The following is a 19,607-nucleotide window of genomic DNA, read 5'->3' as shown; positions in this document are numbered from 1 at the left end:
TGGTGAAGATCTTGCAAGTCTTGAGTGCTGTTCACCAGATGAGTACTCCCTCAGTTCTAGAAGGTGAATTTTGAGACACTTCATTGCAAACAAAATCTCTCTGATTTAGAGACAAATGTTACACTACATATTCTGCGTCAGTGGGGGCTTATCTCAAGGATTTAGATGCCAGCTGTCCTCATGCTACAGTTAAAATCCATTTCAGCTACTGCTCTGGGATGTATTATCAGTGGACACTTCTTGCATGTAATCCTGCATGTGAGAAGCTGAGTTCTGTGTGTGTCTCAAATCCTCTATGGACTCTTTTTGGTTTTGTTCCTTCTACTTTTCTACTTGATCATGGAAAATGAATGTTTGCAGAGGGGTGTCTCACTCTTTTGTACTGTCTAGGACTAATTCTTAAGATAGGTGCTTTAATGCTAGGATGGAGAACTTGTGAATGTTCTATAGGAGCCATGGGTTTCTGGAAGAATTCTTGCTTGTTCAAGTCTTATAATTCAGAAATACAGGTCTTGGAATTGTTTAGTTAGTACATATTGGTAAGTCAGTATAGGTCATGACAGACAACATGAGAGTTGTATTTTTACTTAAAAGTCATGAGGTTTAGGAAGGGTCACTACAGCAAGTGATCAAGTTCTGGAGCTGGTATATCAGATAATCTTCCTAGCAGAAATGCTCTTATCTTTTTTCAGAAGCTCCTCAGAATGCTGATATTAAGCATTTTATTCATTCTTGTAACTGAGAGGAAGCTGCTGAGGAGTCCCAGCTGCAGTCTGGGAACAGTTCTGGTGTAAGCTTCTGAGTTGTGTGAATAACTACTTTTCCTTGTCTGCAGCAGCAAACAGCAAAACAGGCAACTGCAGAAGGACACTGTAGAAGATTTTGCTGGCAGCTTTTGCCTTCAGAGTGGGAAGTTTGGATGCCCAAGTTACCCTCAATCAGTTCAGAGGAGGGTAGATCAAGATTTGCTTGATGTTGTATTACAAGGAAAAGTTACTTTTCCTTGCATCATACTGCAGCACCATTTATTTTATTCATAGTAAGATTATTTGGTAGGGGTTTTTTTGTTTGGTTTTTGTGCTTGTTTTCTTTTGCAAAGCCAAAACAGGAAGCTTGACTTAGGAAAAAAACTAACCAACAACCACGCAGTAGATATCTGCATAAGTATAAAGCTGTTCATTCAGCATTCAAGGTATGGCTTTGCAATGGGAAGGACTGAGGAAATGCTGTAGCTGTATGAACTGCTAGAATTTTGTTTGGGTTACCATTACCTCATAATGGTGTCCAGCTAAAGACTGAATGTGATAAATGAGGACTGACAAACAGGATTAACAGTATAATCACTATTATGTAATCCCTGATCTTTTTTTTTAAGGCAAGATGCATCATATCCTTCCTGTTCAGTGACATTAGTGAATTTGGAAACATAATTTGTTTGTGTTACTGTCCTACAATACAGCCATATTCAGGTGACTTAAATTCCACCTCGTTCTCCATGCTTGGAATTTACTAGCTAGTTCTAGACTGTGTTTCTTCCTGTTGAACTGCTTACACATACGGCTTATAACCAAGGTAGACTGAAGGACGTGAGTTTGTCCCGGGTTCTTAAGCCCTTGCAGTAATTCTTAAAACAGTTTGAGAACTAATAGGAGCTTTAAAATTACAGAAATATAGTATTTTATAATAAAGTTGTGTAATAATTCTTAATCCAGACTTTGTAATGCTTTACACCATTATCATCCATTGTTTCATTTGATATTTTGAAATATGTATTGTTAAAACTGGGTTGATTTTTAAAATCTGCAAAAATAATACGCTTTATAGGCTGAAGCCAGAAAAACTTGAAGATGATCTTGATAAATATGCTGCAAGTGCCATGAAAATGAAGAAAGAAAAGGTTGATCTTAAAGAATTTTCAGCCTACTTGGAATTTCCAATTTCTCAGACATTAGAAAGTATGTTTGCACTTTTTGATGAGGTAAGAAGCAATATTAAGTTTTAAAATTTTATTACTTTTGGTAAACTCTACTTTAGCCTACTTCTGTTTCAATCGAATTCACTGAGGTCTTATTCTGAGCACTTCATAGTATTTGCTTGCTGCACTTCCCTTTCAGCAAGGTAAGGGCACATATCAGCTAAATAAAGCATTCCTTCAGGTAGAACTTAAAAGGAGTATCAGCTGGACAAAACCTGTTTTTTTCTAGATGCAAAATATGAAGAGGAAGAAAGGGTCAGGCGAGACCTCTGCTGCTGCTCATTGCAGCTGAATGCAGTGTCTGGTAGCTGATATTTCATTTACCGTGTAAATAAATATAAATAAATATAAATAAACTTGTTCTTCTACAGTGCCCGAAACCTGAAGGATCTTGGCAAATGAAGCAGTTTTTCATTCCTCTGGCAATCAGTCAGAATGGAGAAATGATGATTATCTTTGTCAGGATGAGGTGCTGTCTGGACCAGGAGGTGGATAGGTCCACAGTGTTCTCTCTTGGAGCAGATGTCATGTATTCAGGGCTTAAATTAGGGTGTGTTGTCCTCTGGTTCTCTGGTTTTAATTTCAGCCCAGTAATTCAGATGGTTTAATGGAAAAAATCTTAAATATGCAAGTGAAGGGTGACAGAAGCAGCACTGTCTTCCAAGAATATTTAAACTATGACTTTTGACTGAGACTCTGAGAAGGACCTGCAGGGCTTTCACCCAGGTTCTTGTCCTCATGTGATTTCGTTTCAGTGAGACTGGTTTTTTTGTTGTGGCACACGTAAAAATCTTTCTGAATATTCTGTATTTTTAGCAACTGTTAGTTATGAAAATTCTCAGACAAACTGCACTGTTTTGAGGGGAGGTTTTCCTTCACAGAATGAAGATGGCGTAATTGACATTCGGGAATTTGTCATTGCTCTGTCAGTTGTCTGTAAGCCATCCAAAACTCTGGAAACAATTCAGTTGGCATTTCAGGTAAGCAGCATTTTTTTGCTCTATGTAGTTTACTTATTTTTAGAAATTGTTAATACTGGCGTTAGACTCAATAGAAGTTTCCACATTCCCTTTTAATACTTAATTACATTTTAAAACGGTACTAATGGAAAATTAGATTAAGAGTTCACATTAACAGGGAATGCATTTCAAGTGTGAGTTGTGTAAAATTATGGAAGCTTGCTGTTTGAAATTTTTCTTTGTAGAATTCTGGTAGAATCCTTTTCAGCAAATTAAGTCTCAAACCTCAAGTCCTTGGTATTGATTCCTCTAAACAAACCGGCTGTTGAGTTGTACTTACTACTCTTAGAATGTTTCAACCAAATCTAATTTTTCAAGTTAATAAAGTATTTTTTAAATTTTTCCTACATGTTAATAGAGTATTTTTTTTAATCTCCTTTTCTCTTCTTGTAAAGATTTTCTTCCCTCTTAGTCTTACCATGTTTGTGTGGTGGTCGTGAAGTCTTTGTCCAGACTTGATGCTTCCCAGAAGTGCTCCTGATCTTGCTCTAGCCTCAGTGGTTTGTCATAGCATCACCATAGATTGTTAATGCAAGCTTTTTGGGAAAGTGACAGCAGCAATGCTTAACCAATGGGTTTCTGACACCTCGATGTATTAATTTTCAATTAATTTCTTTAATATTACTGTTTCAACATGCTGCATCCTGCATCATCTTCTCTCTTTGCCTTGAATTCACATGGTCTTCAGTGTTACTGAAACTGAGAAGTGCTAAGTCTTGATGCTGTCTTCACTAGTGAATGCATGGAGCTGAGAGCATTCAATTGCATGGTGCTACATTGCAGCCTTCTTTTCTGTGTAGTTGTGTTCAGGTTCTTCAGCATGACTACTTCAACTACGTCTTGCTGAAGAAGTGAGGCTCCTGTGAATGCTTAGTGTTCACATGTATCATTCTTACCCTTCGGCCAGAATCCAATAAATTTGGCAAAGGAGGAAAGAGCAAAAATTATTAGTTCCTACAAATATTGTGGGAAATCTGCCACTAGTAGCTGCTGTTATCTACTTCTTCTGAGGGAAAAGCTGACAGAAAGGTCTCTGTCCTGACTTCATCTACTTCAGCTATGAAATGGCACAGAGAGATAGTCAGGTGCTGTTTGGTCAGCTCCATGTCTTCATACTAAAATGAACAAATTTGAAGTAAACATAAAGGGGGCTTTGGGGAATTCTTTTTTTTAATTTAGCTGTCATGTTTCATAATGTGCAATATCATTTTATCATTTGAGAGGAAGAAAAGCTCAGATAGGGTGGTTATTTTCTTTCTGGAAGCATTTGAAGTTAATAAAACTGTTTCTTAGGAAAATTTCTGTTCTTCCTTATCTGCTTCATTCTCCAACTCATAATACATAATTTTGAGTTACTTTGTTAATTACAAAATATAAAATTAGCTATAAAACTGCAAAGAAGCTTTATGTGTGTATTAAGACGTACTCAGCCAGGGAAAACAGGTTTGGCTCATTTTATCCTACTAGTGATGATTGGAAGAGTTACAAAAAGTCTCAAGCTGAGGAAATTTTGCTCGTTCTAGGAAAAAAAAAAAAAAAAAGAAAGAGCCATTTTAATCCATTCCTACCTCCTGTCCTGACTTCACATACAGTAAGATATTCACACAGCTTACCTGGACCCGTTGAAGGATCTAGCCAGTTCATGAGTGTATGACTTTGAACAGGTGCTGTCCTCTGCTTCCTGCTACTTTTTGCTGTCATTTGCTTTCAGAAAAAGTGCAACATTTCACATAGCTACACATTTTAAAAGTGAGAGCGTTTAGTATGACTGAAGAACTTGAAAAATAGTATCATTATATGGAGTTGTTACGAAAGTGGGGGGCGTGAGAGATACACCTGAGGGCTGTGCTGCCATTCAGTGGGAACTTCACGGGCTAGAGGGTTTGATGGGGAGAAACCCAATCAGGTTCAGCAAGTGCAGGCCAGTGCAGGCCAGTGCAGGGTCCTGCACCTGGGGAGGAATAGCCCCAAGTACCAGCACAGGCTGGGGTCTGACCTACTGGAGAGCAGCTCTGCAGAGAAGCACCTGGGGGTCTTGGTGGATAACAGGCTGACAATGAGCCAGCAGGGCCCTTGTGGCCAGGGGGGCCAGTGGGATGCTGGGGTGCACTGGGAACAGTGTGGCCAGCGGGTGGAGGGAGGTGATGCTTCCCCTCTATTCAGCTCTAGTGGGGCCACATCTGGAGAGCTGTGTCCAGTTCTGGGATCCTCAGTACAAGGAAGGAGCTACTGGAGAGAGTCCTGTGGAGGCCACAAAGATGATGAGGGGCGTGAAGCATCTCTTCAATGAGGAGAGACTGAGGGAACTGTTTAGTCTAGAGAAGAGAAGACTGAGAGAGGATCTCATTAATGCATGTAAATATCTCAAAGGTGGGTGTCAAGACAATGGTGCCAGACTCTTTTCAGTTGTGCCCAGCAACAGGATGAGGAGCAGTGGCCATAAACTAAATCACAATAAGTTCCACCTCAATATGAAGAAGACTTATTTATGTTGAGGGTGGCAGAGCACTGGAACATGCTTCCCAGGGAGGTTGTGGAGTCTCCCTCTATAGAGACATTCCAAACCCACCTGGATGCACTCCTGTGCACCCTGCTCTAGGTGACCCTGCCTTGGCAGGGGGTTTGGACTAAGAGCTGCACTCCGGTGTAAGTGCTACACCTTCCCTTCTGAACTGCTAAAGAAACGAAAGGCTGTTGTAGATCTTGTCAATATGGTGTTCGTGAACCTGACCACCCAGTACTACCTGACTGCTTGTTCTGTCAAAAGGTAGCAGGTTTTATTTAAGAAATGTCTTGTCCTTTCCCCTATTCCTGTGAAACACTGTGCAGGTTAGGTGCTGGGGGGGTAAAGGCAAGATTCCTGATTTGAGCATATGTTGTCTTCCATGGAACTTCAATATTTTTATTCCACTGAGGTGTGCTACCTCATGACAACAGCTTCTGCTTGTGTGAAAAATACATACTTATGCCTGTTTTGTTCAATCTCATCAGTTCCCACCTTCTCGATGATGTAGAGAAATGAAAAGGAAGTTTCCAAAACAGCACTTTTTACATTGTTTGATGTTTGCAGTGTTACCATGCTTGAAAAGGAGACAGGAATGTTTCAAAAACTCTTCTCTCTCGCTTTACATTGTACAGGCAAATTGAGTTATCTTAAGGAAGCTTAATGAAGCTGTATTTCGTACAGATGTTTTGAAGTATTCAGGTCCATTTCTCAGGGAAAAACTGCACATATGCAAAGATGGAATGAGACTATGAACAATTATTCTTAGTTATCAATCTGTCAGTAGTAAAACTAACTCCTTCTGTGAGGTAACTTTTTAGGATGTAAGATTATGCAAATTCTTGTTTTCTAGAATAAATACTTGTAGAAAATTATATGCCCATCACTGATGTATGGGATAGGATTCTCCTGATTAATACCATTTAGATACAGGCATTTTATGCCAACTGGCTTTTGGATTTTGGTCAAAGGAATCTTGAGTTTTACATCTGACCAAGTGGAAATGGTATCTGATTTAAGCTGACCTAAATATATCTCTCGATACCACAGACTGTCTTGGAGTTTAGACATGTAGCTCAATGGACTGAATATTATTCTCATTTATATATTTGCAAAACTTGTTAGTGATTGACAGTCTTGTCACTGAGTATCACTGTAATTCCAGTGGTTAGGCATGTAAACATAGGACTTTCTTCTGAATATAACAAGCTTTACTTTCTAAGCATACACAGGTGAACTGATGATGATATCTTTTACCCAGACTAATCTGAAATCCTTGATATATCACATCAGTCTGAGAATGACTAGAATTTCTAATACCAAATTTTTATTTCGCTTTACTTCAATGTAGTGCTGTTTCTAGGAGTTGGCATTCAGCTTTGCAATGATTTATCTTGCTGTCTTGATTTATAGCTGTACCAGTCAGAAAGCGGAACTATAACAGAAGAGGATTTAGCTCATATTCTGAAGACTGCCATGGGTGTGTCACAGATTGATGTTACACATCTTTTTAGGGCTGTAGATGAAGACGAAAAAGGAAAGATTACATATGGTAAGTATTCTAACTGCATCTGAACTGGCACAAAATGTCTAAGTTGCCTGCACTCACGTTGATAAACAAAGAAGTTGCATTTTTATTAAACTCTACTTTTTTTAGTTGGCTTATTGACTTCAGTACTGATAAAAGCACTGCAAACAAAGTAAATTTACATTTTAAAAATTAGTTTCGCCTTTGGTATCAAATACCATGTTTGCATGTTTTCAGTTTTCCCTTACACATCAAGTCACATAATACAAGGATTAGCTCGTTCAGCATATTCTGTTCTGTGACTTCCATGTGTGTGAATATATAGTTTTAAAGGAAGCTACCTTAGCTCTGTCCTGTTGTTTTGTATCTTATGTCTGGGAGCAGAAAAAGAGGGGGTTAACCAGGCTGCCTATTATATAGTCTGTAATGTAGGTGGAACGGAGGCGAGAAAGTTGAATTTGAAAAATTGAGACCTGGGTGAATAGATTGTGCTGGGAGTCAGAGTACTTGTGTGTTACTTCAGATTCTTTGTTTTATGCAGTAAGGTTCTAAATTTAGTTGTATCATTTAAGTATGAACTGAGTTGTTGATAGCCAACATATTATGTATTTCCAGTAGAGGTGCTTATGATATACCCTGTTCCAATTGTTTTTCCCTCAGGATAATCAGTATGTATTTAATTTGTAAAAATCTTACAAATTAATGCATCAGTGTTAGTAAATCATAGTTTCTACACTAGTAGTTCCTGTGTTTCAATCATACAATATGCATGTAAATCTTCAAATACAAAAATATTTTAGTTACTGAAATGAGTGTCATTGCCACTGTCCTTTCCTTATTTCCTGACTGTGTCTCCTCTCCTTGGTTCCTGATGCCCTACCCTGTTCCTTTCTGTGCCTCTCATCTGTCACATCCCCAGTATTTCCACATCCATCCTGCCCATTGCCTTCTTCCTGCCTATCACTGTTGCTCTGTGTTTTCCAACTCATACCCAACTCAGCTCTTCTCCCCACCTCCCAGTCACCAGCTTCAAAAATACCAGCACAAATCTTTAGCTGGTAAGCATGGCAGAACTCTAATTTTAGCACATTTCATTGTTTGAGAATAGCTAAATTTGTAGTCATGTACAAGTGAACTCAGAGAAGGTCATGTGAGTTACCAAAGAACTAGTATTTTAATATTCATCTTTAATAGTTGCAGTTAATCTGCACTTCTTCCCTAAGTGGTCCTCATATGTTCCCATCACAAGAAAATCTGGACCACCAAGCCACAGCAGTGGCCACTGGAGTGCTTGGCTCTCATTTTCACCATTTTATTTCCTGTAGTCAAGAACAGTCTTTTGTGAGGCAACACAAAGTAGATAGTAGCATGGTGTTTACATAATTTCTTTGAAACTTTCCTTAGCGTTTTTTCTGAGAGAAGTGCTCATTTTATAATAGAAACATGTCATTTTAACATATCTGGAAGTTTAATAGTGAGAATAAATATCCAATTTATTAGAGAATTAGAAGTTGCAAATAAACTTTTGGTATTGCATTTCTGTCTTGAAAGTTCCTGCCACAAATATTCAACCTCTTGCCTTTCCTGAGATTATGTGGAACTTCACACATGCTCAATTTGTTGCACTTACTTACTAGAAAGGAGAGGTGAAAAAACTTGAAGACTACACGGTTCTGAAGATATTGTCCAGACACGTTCTGAGAAATCAAAACATTGAATCTGTTGGAACTGATGTTACTTTGGATACACACAGCAGAGGTCTACTGACAATCTTCTTTCTAGGGTGTTGGAATTTAAAGCAGGAGAAGTAAGTCAAGTCTTACTTGTAAGAGCAAAAGATAAAAGTATCAAACCTAAATTGCTGCATACACGGCAGAGTCTTTGAAGCCACAGATCTCATCCCAAAGGAAAAGCTCAGGTTGCAGGTAAACAGAATAACCAGTAGCAAAATCAAGATTGTGTAACTAGATTGGTAATCAGGAGTCTGAATTGTTGGAAATCTGGATTTTTCTTGCATTTGAAAGTACACTGGTCACCAAAGATCTGTGTATCAGTTCTCTTGAGCAGTGTGCAGCTGGCTTAGTTGTTCAGATGCACTTTGATTGCAAAGCTTATCCTTTTAGTCTAATATAGACAGAGGCAAGATTTATCAGTCTTAAGGCATGATTATGGAGAGTCTGAATAGGTTCTCTAGGAGGGCATCTCAAATTCTAGGAAACGCTCTACCAGCTCTTGATAGACAATTCAGACTGTGAAAGTGTTCTGAAGACTGCCTGGCTTGCTGTAACCAGAAAAAAAGGGGAAGTGGTCGTATTTGGAGTATCTGCATGGATGAACAATCAGAGAAGGATGAATTATTTAAAATGATTATATATTAACCACCGGATTATCCTATTAAGTTGCTGTACACTAAGGTAATTATTACCTGAGTGGAAACAAAAACTAGAGGAGATTGGTGAACACAGAGCTTCCAGGAGGAGCAGCAAGTAGTAGGAGGGTGTTTCAAGGGTAGGATAAAAACCTCTTGAAGTTCTTGCAGTGCATATGCATACTTAATACAAAGATACAGACGTGAGTCTTAGCTCCACTTTGGATTCTTTCTTTCTTTATGTCTCTTTGCTCTTAGTGGAGGTAGAAGCAAAATCACCTTCCTCCCCAAGTTAGACTGAGGTAATCTTTCCTTCAGTCTAGTGCTTCACAGTTGCTTTCAGTTTGAGCTCTTCTGTGATTAGAAGTAATGCTGGAACAGCTGGTTCTTTCTACATCACCTTGTTTCACATTTCTGATGAATGAAGCAAATGGGATTCCAAGCACTTTTCATTACACTCTGCTGAGTACAACTTTGATAAATATTCCTTAATATCTTCAGGACTTATTTCAGCAGGACCCAAAATGTCAGCTTACTGAGATCTATCTAAAATGTTACCCTGTTCAATTCAGTGCTCCCTGAAAACAGAGGTTTTTCATTTAGATCCAGTACTGCTAAAACTTTGGGGGATGGATCCTCACATAATTATCAGGATGAAAATTTGGATATAAACTATTGTAACTGTGTGAACAACTGCTTCAAGGGATTTTTCTGAATTTATTTTCTGAAAAAATACTGTAAATTCTTAAGAAATCACTTAGACTGGCATCTACAGTAAATAGTCCAGTCTTTCCCATGTTTAATGTGATTGTAAGAGCATCTTTGGTGCTGCTGGTTGAAATTTTTGTATTTATCTTAGTTGAGCCAAATATTAGAATGACCTTTCCCAAGAAAAAAAGGCTATTTTTCATGGTCATTAATATGATGGACACATTGTATGTGTTGTTACAAAAAACAGAACGTCCTTGGGATGTGCTTAAAGCATCCTTATGAAAAAAGGGAATGCTTTCATGGTCCTGCTGCAGGCCAGACCCAGTTAAGATTAAGGCTGACAGCTGATTACTGTCTCCTTGTTAGCTGCAGAAAAAGAATATAATCAGTTGGTTTCATTGAATGTACTTAACTGTTCTGATTCTGATGAATCAGTTTGCCCTCAAGTGTTTCTAATACATCTTTGCAAATACTACCACTGTTAAATGTTTTAAATATTAAAAAGTCCCATGTTTCTGTCTTGAAAAAGGTTAGATGAATCAAATTCTTCGCTACGAGATTTTTTTTTTTTTAAGTTGAACTTGCATTAAACACTGTCAAAAGAAACGTCTTTGCTGTGTGCATTTTCAGATATTTTGGATTCTTCTTTCCTCATGGAGACTTTAGCATTTATATGATCCATTAGACTGTTGTACCTAGAGGTTATTCAACATAGATAGCAATGTTGGTTTTCATGACCTAAATTTCATCAACTTTTGTTGAAGGTATAGGTCCAGAATACTCTATATAAACTGTGGATAAAGGATACCCAGTTTTTTGTTAGTGGAAGGATAAAGTTACACTTATTTCCTTCTCCCCATCTATCCCTTTGCAACAGTTCAGAGGCAGGGTTGCCCTACAACTTCAGTGCCTTGTGAGCCATATGGCATTCCCTTGCCCTTTGCAGTAGTGACAAATCATGTCATCTCAAAGAGTGGCAGAGAGGGAAAGCTGCAGTGGTTCCCTTCTTCCATACCAGCCCAGTTGTACTAGGAGGAACTGGGCTTCACTCCTTTGAAAGGCTTCTTCAGGTGTCATTCGCTCTGCACTCCGGGGAATTCACAGCATTGTCTGATCATGAGCTCTTCTGGGATAGCACAGTGAATTTGAGTGGGAGGTGTGTGATACATTGTAGGTGACTGAATTAGTGAAAACATTCACATCCAGATTTTTCTAGTGTCAGTTTATGTTATAAGAATAGCTGCTTGTTGCTTGGATCCTTTGCAGTATCCTGTGTTCAAATCATGTCTGAATAAAGTCATATGGGCAAATTGAGACAAAGTTTCAAAAGTCTGATTTTTAACACAAAATGTTACTTCTTTATATTAAGGCTTCCCCACTCCCCTAAGAAGTAATCTGGCTCTTCTTATTATTGTATTATCATCCAACATTAAAATCAGGAGTTTTTTCATGTGTTATAAATTATCCCCTCAATATTATTCTCTAAAATATTGGGACTTTTGAAATGCTCTTGAAAGCGGAAGGTGGCAATGACAGCTGCTGTTAGGTTGAATCAAATTATGAGTGCAAAGCATTAAAGGGCATGTCTGCAAAAGAGTTTTAAGAATTTAAGAAATGACTATTGATGTTCAGTGATCTTCAGCTGGAGGGCTTCTGTACTTCCCCAGTGAATAGTGAAATGCTATGTCAGGGCATGTGGTGCTCATCATGCATTTTAATGCAAATCTGAGCCTGTTTGCCCCTTCATGCAAGCTAAGCTCTGGCCTGAAGTGTTTTCAGAGGGCTTAGATAACTCTTTGCAGCATCTCAGCTCTGCGGATATGGTAAACTTTTGCTGAGAAGCTAAAACAAGCACGGGGGATAGCATTATGTTAACTGCTGCTGTTTTTCTCTGAAGAAATCATGTGATTATATATGTGTAAGTATTCAAATTTAGCATCCTTCTGTTTCAAAGAGCTGATTCTGTGCAACAACTTTTTTTTTTTTTTTTTTTTTTTTTTTTTTTTTTAGATGACTTCTACACATTTGCTGAGTTGCACCCACACTTTGCAGAAGACTATCTCTATGCTGATCAGATGGGAGCTGAGAGTGGCTTGGAGACTCCATCTCTTTCTGCTCCTAATGGTATCTGTACTGACTTCAGCCCTGACAACGCTGGAGATAGAAAGAAGCCCCTGCAGAAGAAACTGAATTAACACTACAACTGTTACCTTCCTCTCCTGGTGAGAGGGTTGTATTTTCTTGGAATTTTCATAAGTCACTCCAATTATACAGCAAATACCAGTTTTGTGTGTGAAAATTCTATCTTAATACCATCCTTTGAATCGTATGTGCTATATTTAACAACATGTTCCAGGTTACTTTGGGAAAGGTTGTTTTTGGTTGTTTTTTTTTAAAAGGTCTTTGAAAGGTAATAATGTGAATGTGCTTCATTATTAATGTTCATATTTAAAAGGAAGCGGCACATCTTATTTATATTCCATTGGCTAGTTCCATGTACAAAGTGTCGCACAAACCGTGCATGTATAAAGAAACTGTAGCTACTATGGTGTAAAGTGCACTTTGGTGATTAGTGTTTTCCCTAGGTATGGGAATGTTTATTTGGGGCCAGACTTTGCTGTCCATATCTGAATAGTCAGTCTTGTTGATTTCAGTGGGATTATTCTCTTGAGCAAAGCAAGCATACTTTGGCCCTTTGTTTTGGTTTCAGTGAACAGTTTGGAAATGGTCATACAAAAACTTGCTAAGGATTACTTTTTATTTTTATTGTTGAATGACAAAATTATTTCTCTTTCCATGGTAGAATGAAAAGGAAAGGCTCCTTATCCGTCACCCCAACACATTTCTACTGTAATATTCCGGATGCAATTAAACATGAATTCTTTCCAAACTGACATGCCACATACTGTTTGAAAATACGTAACCAAACTGTTTGTGCTTTTCTCTTACAACCAATTCAAATCATGTCCATAAAACATTTTAATGGGAGATGTTTACACAGCTATATTTGATTTAGATTTATCAGGAATCACAGGTTTCTTTTGTAGAAAGCCTGTACAGATAACATAGCATGGAACACACCATGAAAACTTTGGTGTATCAGCACAAGTTGGAAAACGTTGCAGTCACTTCAGAGGCCAAGCCAGCAACAAGTTACAGAACATCCTGAAGAAGTGCTAGTTAAATCTCTATAGCAACATTACATATACTTCATAGAACATACATGAATCTTAGAATAGTTTAGAACTGTTAAAAAACCCACCACACTTCTATTAGTAATACCTACATTTCCTTTTGTAAAGCCAGATGCCTTAACTACTACTGGGGGTCTCAGAGAAAAATCTGGACTATTATAAAACCACAGAGCTTCGTTGATTAGGAAATGTGACAAAAGCCTCAAGGAATAGGAAGGAGGACTCTGTCACAAAATAACTGTGATGGCAACTCTGCTTCCAAACAAACAAAAAAAAAATCTTTCAAGTAATTTCTGACTAATTTTGTAGGGCTGTGCTAAAATATGATGATTTTGTGATTGGAAAACTGTTGAGATTTGAGTCTTCCACAAAGGAATTTAAAACTAGATTTGAAAGGAAGGAATTTTAGCAAAGGAAGTCTGTTTGTGCCAAATGCTTTTATAACTCTTTTTTAAATAGCAGGAGGTGTTTTAAAGCTCATTAGGGTATTGGAATGTGTCCTTAGAAATCCCTAACCATATGTGACAGGTCTCCAAACTGGAACTGGCTTTAATAAAAATGGTAGGAGGAAAAAAAAGTAAGAAAATACGCTTTATGAAGGTATGTAGAGACAATAATTAAATTTTTGATTTATCTAGGTAACAAAAGCCAAGCTGACAGGGAGGCAGCAGACTTCCTGACTTGAATTAAAATTGATCATGAAAAACAGGAGAAATGGATTGAAAAAATAAGGCATATGATAAAGTACAGTTAAGTAGGAATAGTCAGCTGCTCAGAGGAGGGAGAAGGTATTACTGTGTTGTATCTTGAGGCAGGGATGGCACAGAATATGTCAAACTGAGCACTGTTAACTCATTGCTGCAGAAAAGATGCTCGTGATAGAGGGATGCATCAGCATGTGGCCTGTGAGAAGCAGGGTGGTATTTTTGCATTACCAAGATGTGATAAGGTCTCACCTGAGGTACTTGTTCATACTGGGGCACCTGAGAGAGATTGGGTGTAACTGGGTAAAGTCTGGAGGACAGAAAGTACTCAAAAAGAGAGATCAAAAGTATCCTTTAATCCAAAGAAGAGGAGACTGAAGGAAGATGTGAACAGTCTTCAAATATGGAAAAAATTGCTATAGAGAAAACAGGAACTCATGGATGGTAGATACCAGCTATTAATTGAAAAGGCAAGTTAAGCATTAGGAAAAGTCTCTGACAAAATACTTAGTTAAGCTAAGGAGAAGGGTTATTCCAGATGGGGTGAAGCGCCTGCCTTCCTTCACCGGAGGTTTTAATAACAGAGAAGACAGCTGAGATAGAGACACTTGATTTTGTTGATCATGCCCCAGGGTCACAGGGAAATGTCCCTATGGTCTGTTTTCTGTAATTATACAGTATGTAAGGGAAGGCACATATAGTCTGGACATGTTGCATCTCTGCAAGACTATGGCACGTGGCTCAAGCTGGCTGTCTAAGATATTTATCTTTTGCTTTGTATGTGAGCTTGGGAATTTGAGAATCTCAGAATGCGGGGAAAGAGAGTTCCCCAACACGTGTCTGAAAAGAAGAAAAAGGTAAGCATAGAATCCTGTGGATAACTTTGAAGTGAGAGAAGCTCCAAAGGAAGAGATCCTCTGCCCACATCTGTGAAAGAGTAAAGAAAGCTGCTTGAAGTTGGCTGAATACTATTGTCTAATTTGCACATATGGTGTGAGTAACTTGGTCTGTTTTATGAAAGCCCATAGGTTCATTGGCTTTTTTAAATTTTTATTTGAGATGCTTTGTAATTGTGGTGAGTATAATAGCTGTACTTGTGTGCACCTAAGCTGTACAGAGCACACTGAAGGGCGCTGCAGCCTGTAGTAGATGGGCCCTTAAACAGGAGCCACATTCTGTGGTGAAGAGGCACTGAAAGTCCTGTGCACCAGTGAGCTCAGTCCAGAGCTGCTGCAGAAGGCTGGTGACCAACACAAGTCACAAGCAAGTATTCTTGGTGGATTAAAACTCATTTTAAAAAAAGGCATAAGACAAAACAACATATTCTGGAAGGAATTGTGATTCTTCCTCTTTTGAGAAATTACGGAATGAGATGGAGACATAATAGGATCAATGATAGGATGAAGGATCAGCATGCATAGAAACAGCATTAGATCACACATCATGTCACCAACACTGAGATTTATTAATATAATTCCACTGTAGAATATAATATGAGAGTGCCTTGTAGTGAGAGAAAAGCCACATTACCACAGGGTGGTGAACTCAGACTCTTGAGGGCCAAGACCTGTAACATGTGGCATGACTGCAGCAATATTTGTTACAACTCATCCATCAAACTCCAACTGCAGAAGTGTTTCAGTAGTTCCTGATGAGAACCCTTTTTAGAGGCATGTGACTATGGAGCAGCTGGGTTTTGACAGTCAAGTTTCAGTGACTTGCTGCAAACTTGGAGTAGAAGTGAAAACTTCCTTTCCCCTTCACCAAACATTGACATGTAAATGCTTGCCATTAAAATATTACTGATTTTATAGGCAGATTGTTATATTTTAACAGGTACTATCAACAGCCCCTAAAGTTACAAGGAGACATATGCAGAAATTACTTTGATTCTTTGCAACTACTTAACTTCAGAAATGATCCTTATACAAAAAAATGTAGGGGTGTGAAGGCATTTGACATTTCTGATGAGCATTTTTGTACTCTTATGTAACGTTGCCATCCCTTGCCAAGTAGAGCTCTTGCATCAACCTGAATTTTTACATATTGTATGAGGTACCCAGCCAAGGCTCAGAAGTATTCAGTAATACTTCTGAACAAGTATTTAAAGTTACACAGAAAAGCACAAAATCCAAGATAACTGAAGATTTGGGGGTTTGGGTTTTTTTTATTGCTTCATTTATATTTTTCAAGCATAATGGAGCCCCACTAAAACCAAACAAATGTTTAGTAGGTGCAAAGCATGTTTAAACCACTGTCTCTAGCACAGTATGGCGAGTGTTATTACAGATTTTTTGGAGAGTCCGTTGCTATAGCAGATACAATGCTTCATAGGCAATCTATAAGCCTTATGGAGAAACTAGGGTGTACATTTAGTTTTATATTCATTAATTACACTATATGTTTTGATGCATTTATTGTAGCTAGAATGATCTAAGTGTGATAAATAGCAAACAGATTTGTGTGTGTTTGCTAATCCCATTTTGAAGGTATAAATCCTTAGGTCACAGGGGTTGAAAAGGACATGTGTGCAGTAGGAAGTGATGCAACCTCTTAAGTGACACAGCTGCCGGAAGGAAATAGCTAAGTGTCACACAGAGCTCTTTATTAATGTGTTCATGCAAGCTGAATACTTCTGTTAGCTAGTTTAAGCATTGGGCTGCTTGGAGTACTTTTGTATTCGTAAAATGCAGTAAACATTTTTCTGGAAAAGTCATTGATGCACTTCAACATCTGATAAATTTTTGAAGCAGGTATGGTTTTATTTATTTATGAGTTCCCTGATAAGTCCATCTTTGGTATTGCCATTAAATTATTCTTCCTACTTTTATATTACCATGTGGTAAGTAGAGCTTCTCATATTAACTGTTTTAGTCACCTTCTGCTCTCTGCTCCTTCAAAAATAGCGTTCTCATTAAAAGACAAAAAAAAATTTAAAATTTAAAAATTAAAAAAGAACAACAAAACCACAACACCCTAGTAGCACTTGCTGTAGATCCTGTGATCTCAGAAAAAAAAAAAAAAAGCCCTGTAAGCACAGCTTTGCATACGTTACAGGACTAAACTAGGCTGGAGAGAAAAGAAAATTCAGATTAAAAACTCTGACCAACTAAGTTTAATTCTTCTTTAGGTCAGAGTGTATCTCATAAGACTTTCTGAAATGTTGCATTTTACTTAATGTGAAGCCTCTGCTTTTTTCTCTAGCAGAGTTTTCATGAGTGCTCTAGAAATAAGAAATGACAAATACACTGGCCAAGATTTCTACATTAACAAAACTCAGATTTGGCTCCTAAAGCCACACTGACGCACAAGTTCCCTGTGAACCCGGCACTTCAAACAGTTTTCTACTTTTTAGGTATCTGAACTTCAGCTGATAAGGAAAACTTAAATTATTCTGAATAGATCTTTAACCAAAAAAAAAGAAGGAAGAATACAAAATGGAAAGTAAGAGTTATCATCAGTGCCATTGATAATGAGATATTAATTAAATTATTAATTGAAGAGTCCAGCAAAGCTGCAAAATCTGTTTCACGTATGAGCAGGAAGGCTGACATGGTCATTCGGGTAATTTTGCTACCCTGACTAGGTAGTATTTAAGCCAGGTGGTCTTTAGTCAGAGGATGATTTCTTGAAGGTACTGCAGCATGCCAGTAAAGGTTTGGTCACTGGCAGTGTAGACAGTGAGACTTCATCTTCTCACCCTGCCTTTTTTCTTTGAATTATGGAGAAAAGTATTCAAACCATGACAGGAACCTTGTAAGATCTCCTTACAGGTAAAAACCCTCCAGCACCACCTCAGAGGCACAAGACGATTATTGTGTGGTACAGTTATGGTGGTGAACTGGGTATACAATGTTGGTCACCAACACCTTTGGTCAAACCATGTATAAATGGTAATACTGATGTAAAACTACTGAGAGAACACAGCAGCAAACATGGCATCCTTTAGTTGTGCTTGGACTTGGGTCTGTGAGTATTTCCTGCATCTCATACTGCTCAAGTCAAGACAGTTTCTTTCTCTAGGAAACATTTCAGGTTTCTTTCAAGATACTAATAATTACTTTGACTTCTTCACGTGGAAGAGTGATTTGTTTTGTAGAAAGCAGCTTCTTTTTCCCCAGATGGTGTGATGTGCTTTATCATGTGCAATGTGATTAAACTGAAGTGGGTGATACCAAGAGAGCAGAGGATGTAAGAGGCTTATGAAATAGAGGGTTCATGTTTCTGTGAGATATGCTGAGACATTTCTGCATGGTAGTTGATACTGCCTAGACTGGCTTGCAAATTCATTATGCAAAATAATTTTACTAGTTGTGTGATAGCAGTGGCTGTTTATTCCATTTTCCTTAGCAGGGTGGCAGAGCAGAGTACTCCTGTGCAGGCCAGCTTTGGGATATAGATGAATTTGCAGTTTTAAAGTGATCACTCTGGGAACAGAAACAGTAGAATCACCTTAGCACTGACTGCACCTCAGTAAGTTATTCCTGTTACTTAACTTAGCTCTTTGTGTTATTTTTTTAATGAACACAATTACCATGTTGCTTTATTCTGAGTGAAGTTGCACAGAGCCATATGAACATCAGAGCTCACTTGGGATAGCTTGGGGATCTCAAAAAAGGTGCTGAATGATAATCTGTTGGTATAGTGTTACATTTCAGTTTGTTCGCTTTGACCAAAAATGTCAGAAGCAAGAGGAAAAAAGTCATAATGGCTTCTGTAATACTCTATTTTTATATTATCAGTGGGGTGTTATTTAAGAGTGCCAGTTTTAGGCCAAAGTCAGCTGGAGAAAAATCAGGCTGAACTTCTGATCCTGAACCAGCAAGTAGAAAATCCCATCCATGCCCAGCACGGCAGCAAAGTTTTCACTCTGCAGCTGGCCTTTTCTGACAGTAAAGAAGGATCTTTTCTGCCTCTTGGGCTGGTGAATTCAGTTTACTGAATCCCTAGTTCTTGCTTGTGCTGTCTGTTCTTTGTAGGTTTGTTGCAGCCGGAGGGAGACCCTGCTGTCTTTTTAAGCTGACGTGACATTCATGGACTTTCTCCCTGAGCCGGGAGCAGCAGGTGAATGAATATTCGAGTCCTGTTCTGGTAACGCTACCCAAAACTAAAAGCCCATGTACTATTTTAGCTCATGCCTGCCATTAGGTACAGAACTGCTTTTTCTTTTCATACACTTCACCCATTGCAGGTGTGTCCAGGTGACAGCAGGTCAGAAAGAGCTTACGGGATTCTCTTGTCCCTGTGAGCAACAAGAAATTAAATTTAGAAGTATTAGAAGTTTACAGTGCAACCTTAAATTGGATTGACTCCTGACTCGCTATATATATCACTGTCAGTGTGAGCCTGTTCACTTCCATGTTCCAAATGCAGGTTCTATAATGTGATTGCAAACAAAGCCTTCTCGTGGATACCGAAGAAAGCTGATGCCCAGACACTTTTCATCCTACCATGGTACTGGAAATGAAATTCATCTGACAATAGGTTGTTTCTAAGTCTATGAATGTATATGGGGAAAACCCAAATACATGTCTTTTATTCACTATCCAGCATGAAGACAATTTTGTATTTTAAACGCTAAAGAAATAAACTTTGAAAGATCTTT

At 38.3% G+C, this 19,607-nt stretch overlaps 1 protein-coding gene across 4 annotated transcripts in view; it reads left to right on the top strand.

Moving 5' to 3' along the window:
* LPCAT1 (lysophosphatidylcholine acyltransferase 1) overlaps nucleotides 1-19,607 on the top strand; it is a 66,248-nt gene extending 46,641 nt beyond the window's left edge. For 3 of the 4 annotated variants that reach the window (XM_042048625.1, XM_042048624.1, XM_042048627.1), the window contains 4 exons: nucleotides 1,825-1,978; nucleotides 2,857-2,955; nucleotides 6,911-7,049; nucleotides 12,115-19,607. In XM_042048625.1, coding sequence (XP_041904559.1) covers nucleotides 1,825-1,978; nucleotides 2,857-2,955; nucleotides 6,911-7,049; nucleotides 12,115-12,299 — 577 coding nt within the window. In that variant the 3' untranslated portion in view covers nucleotides 12,300-19,607. The remainder of the gene's footprint in view (nucleotides 1-1,824; nucleotides 1,979-2,856; nucleotides 2,956-6,910; nucleotides 7,050-12,114) is intronic. The other variant, XM_042048626.1, reaches the window with a different exon arrangement.

Source organism: Corvus kubaryi, unplaced genomic scaffold (assembly GCF_017639235.1).
Source record: "Corvus kubaryi isolate FWS band 111438036 unplaced genomic scaffold, C.kubaryi_AGA036_p1.0 68, whole genome shotgun sequence".
NCBI lineage: Eukaryota > Metazoa > Chordata > Aves > Passeriformes > Corvidae > Corvus > Corvus kubaryi.
This window is presented reverse-complemented; position numbering and strand designations above follow the sequence as displayed.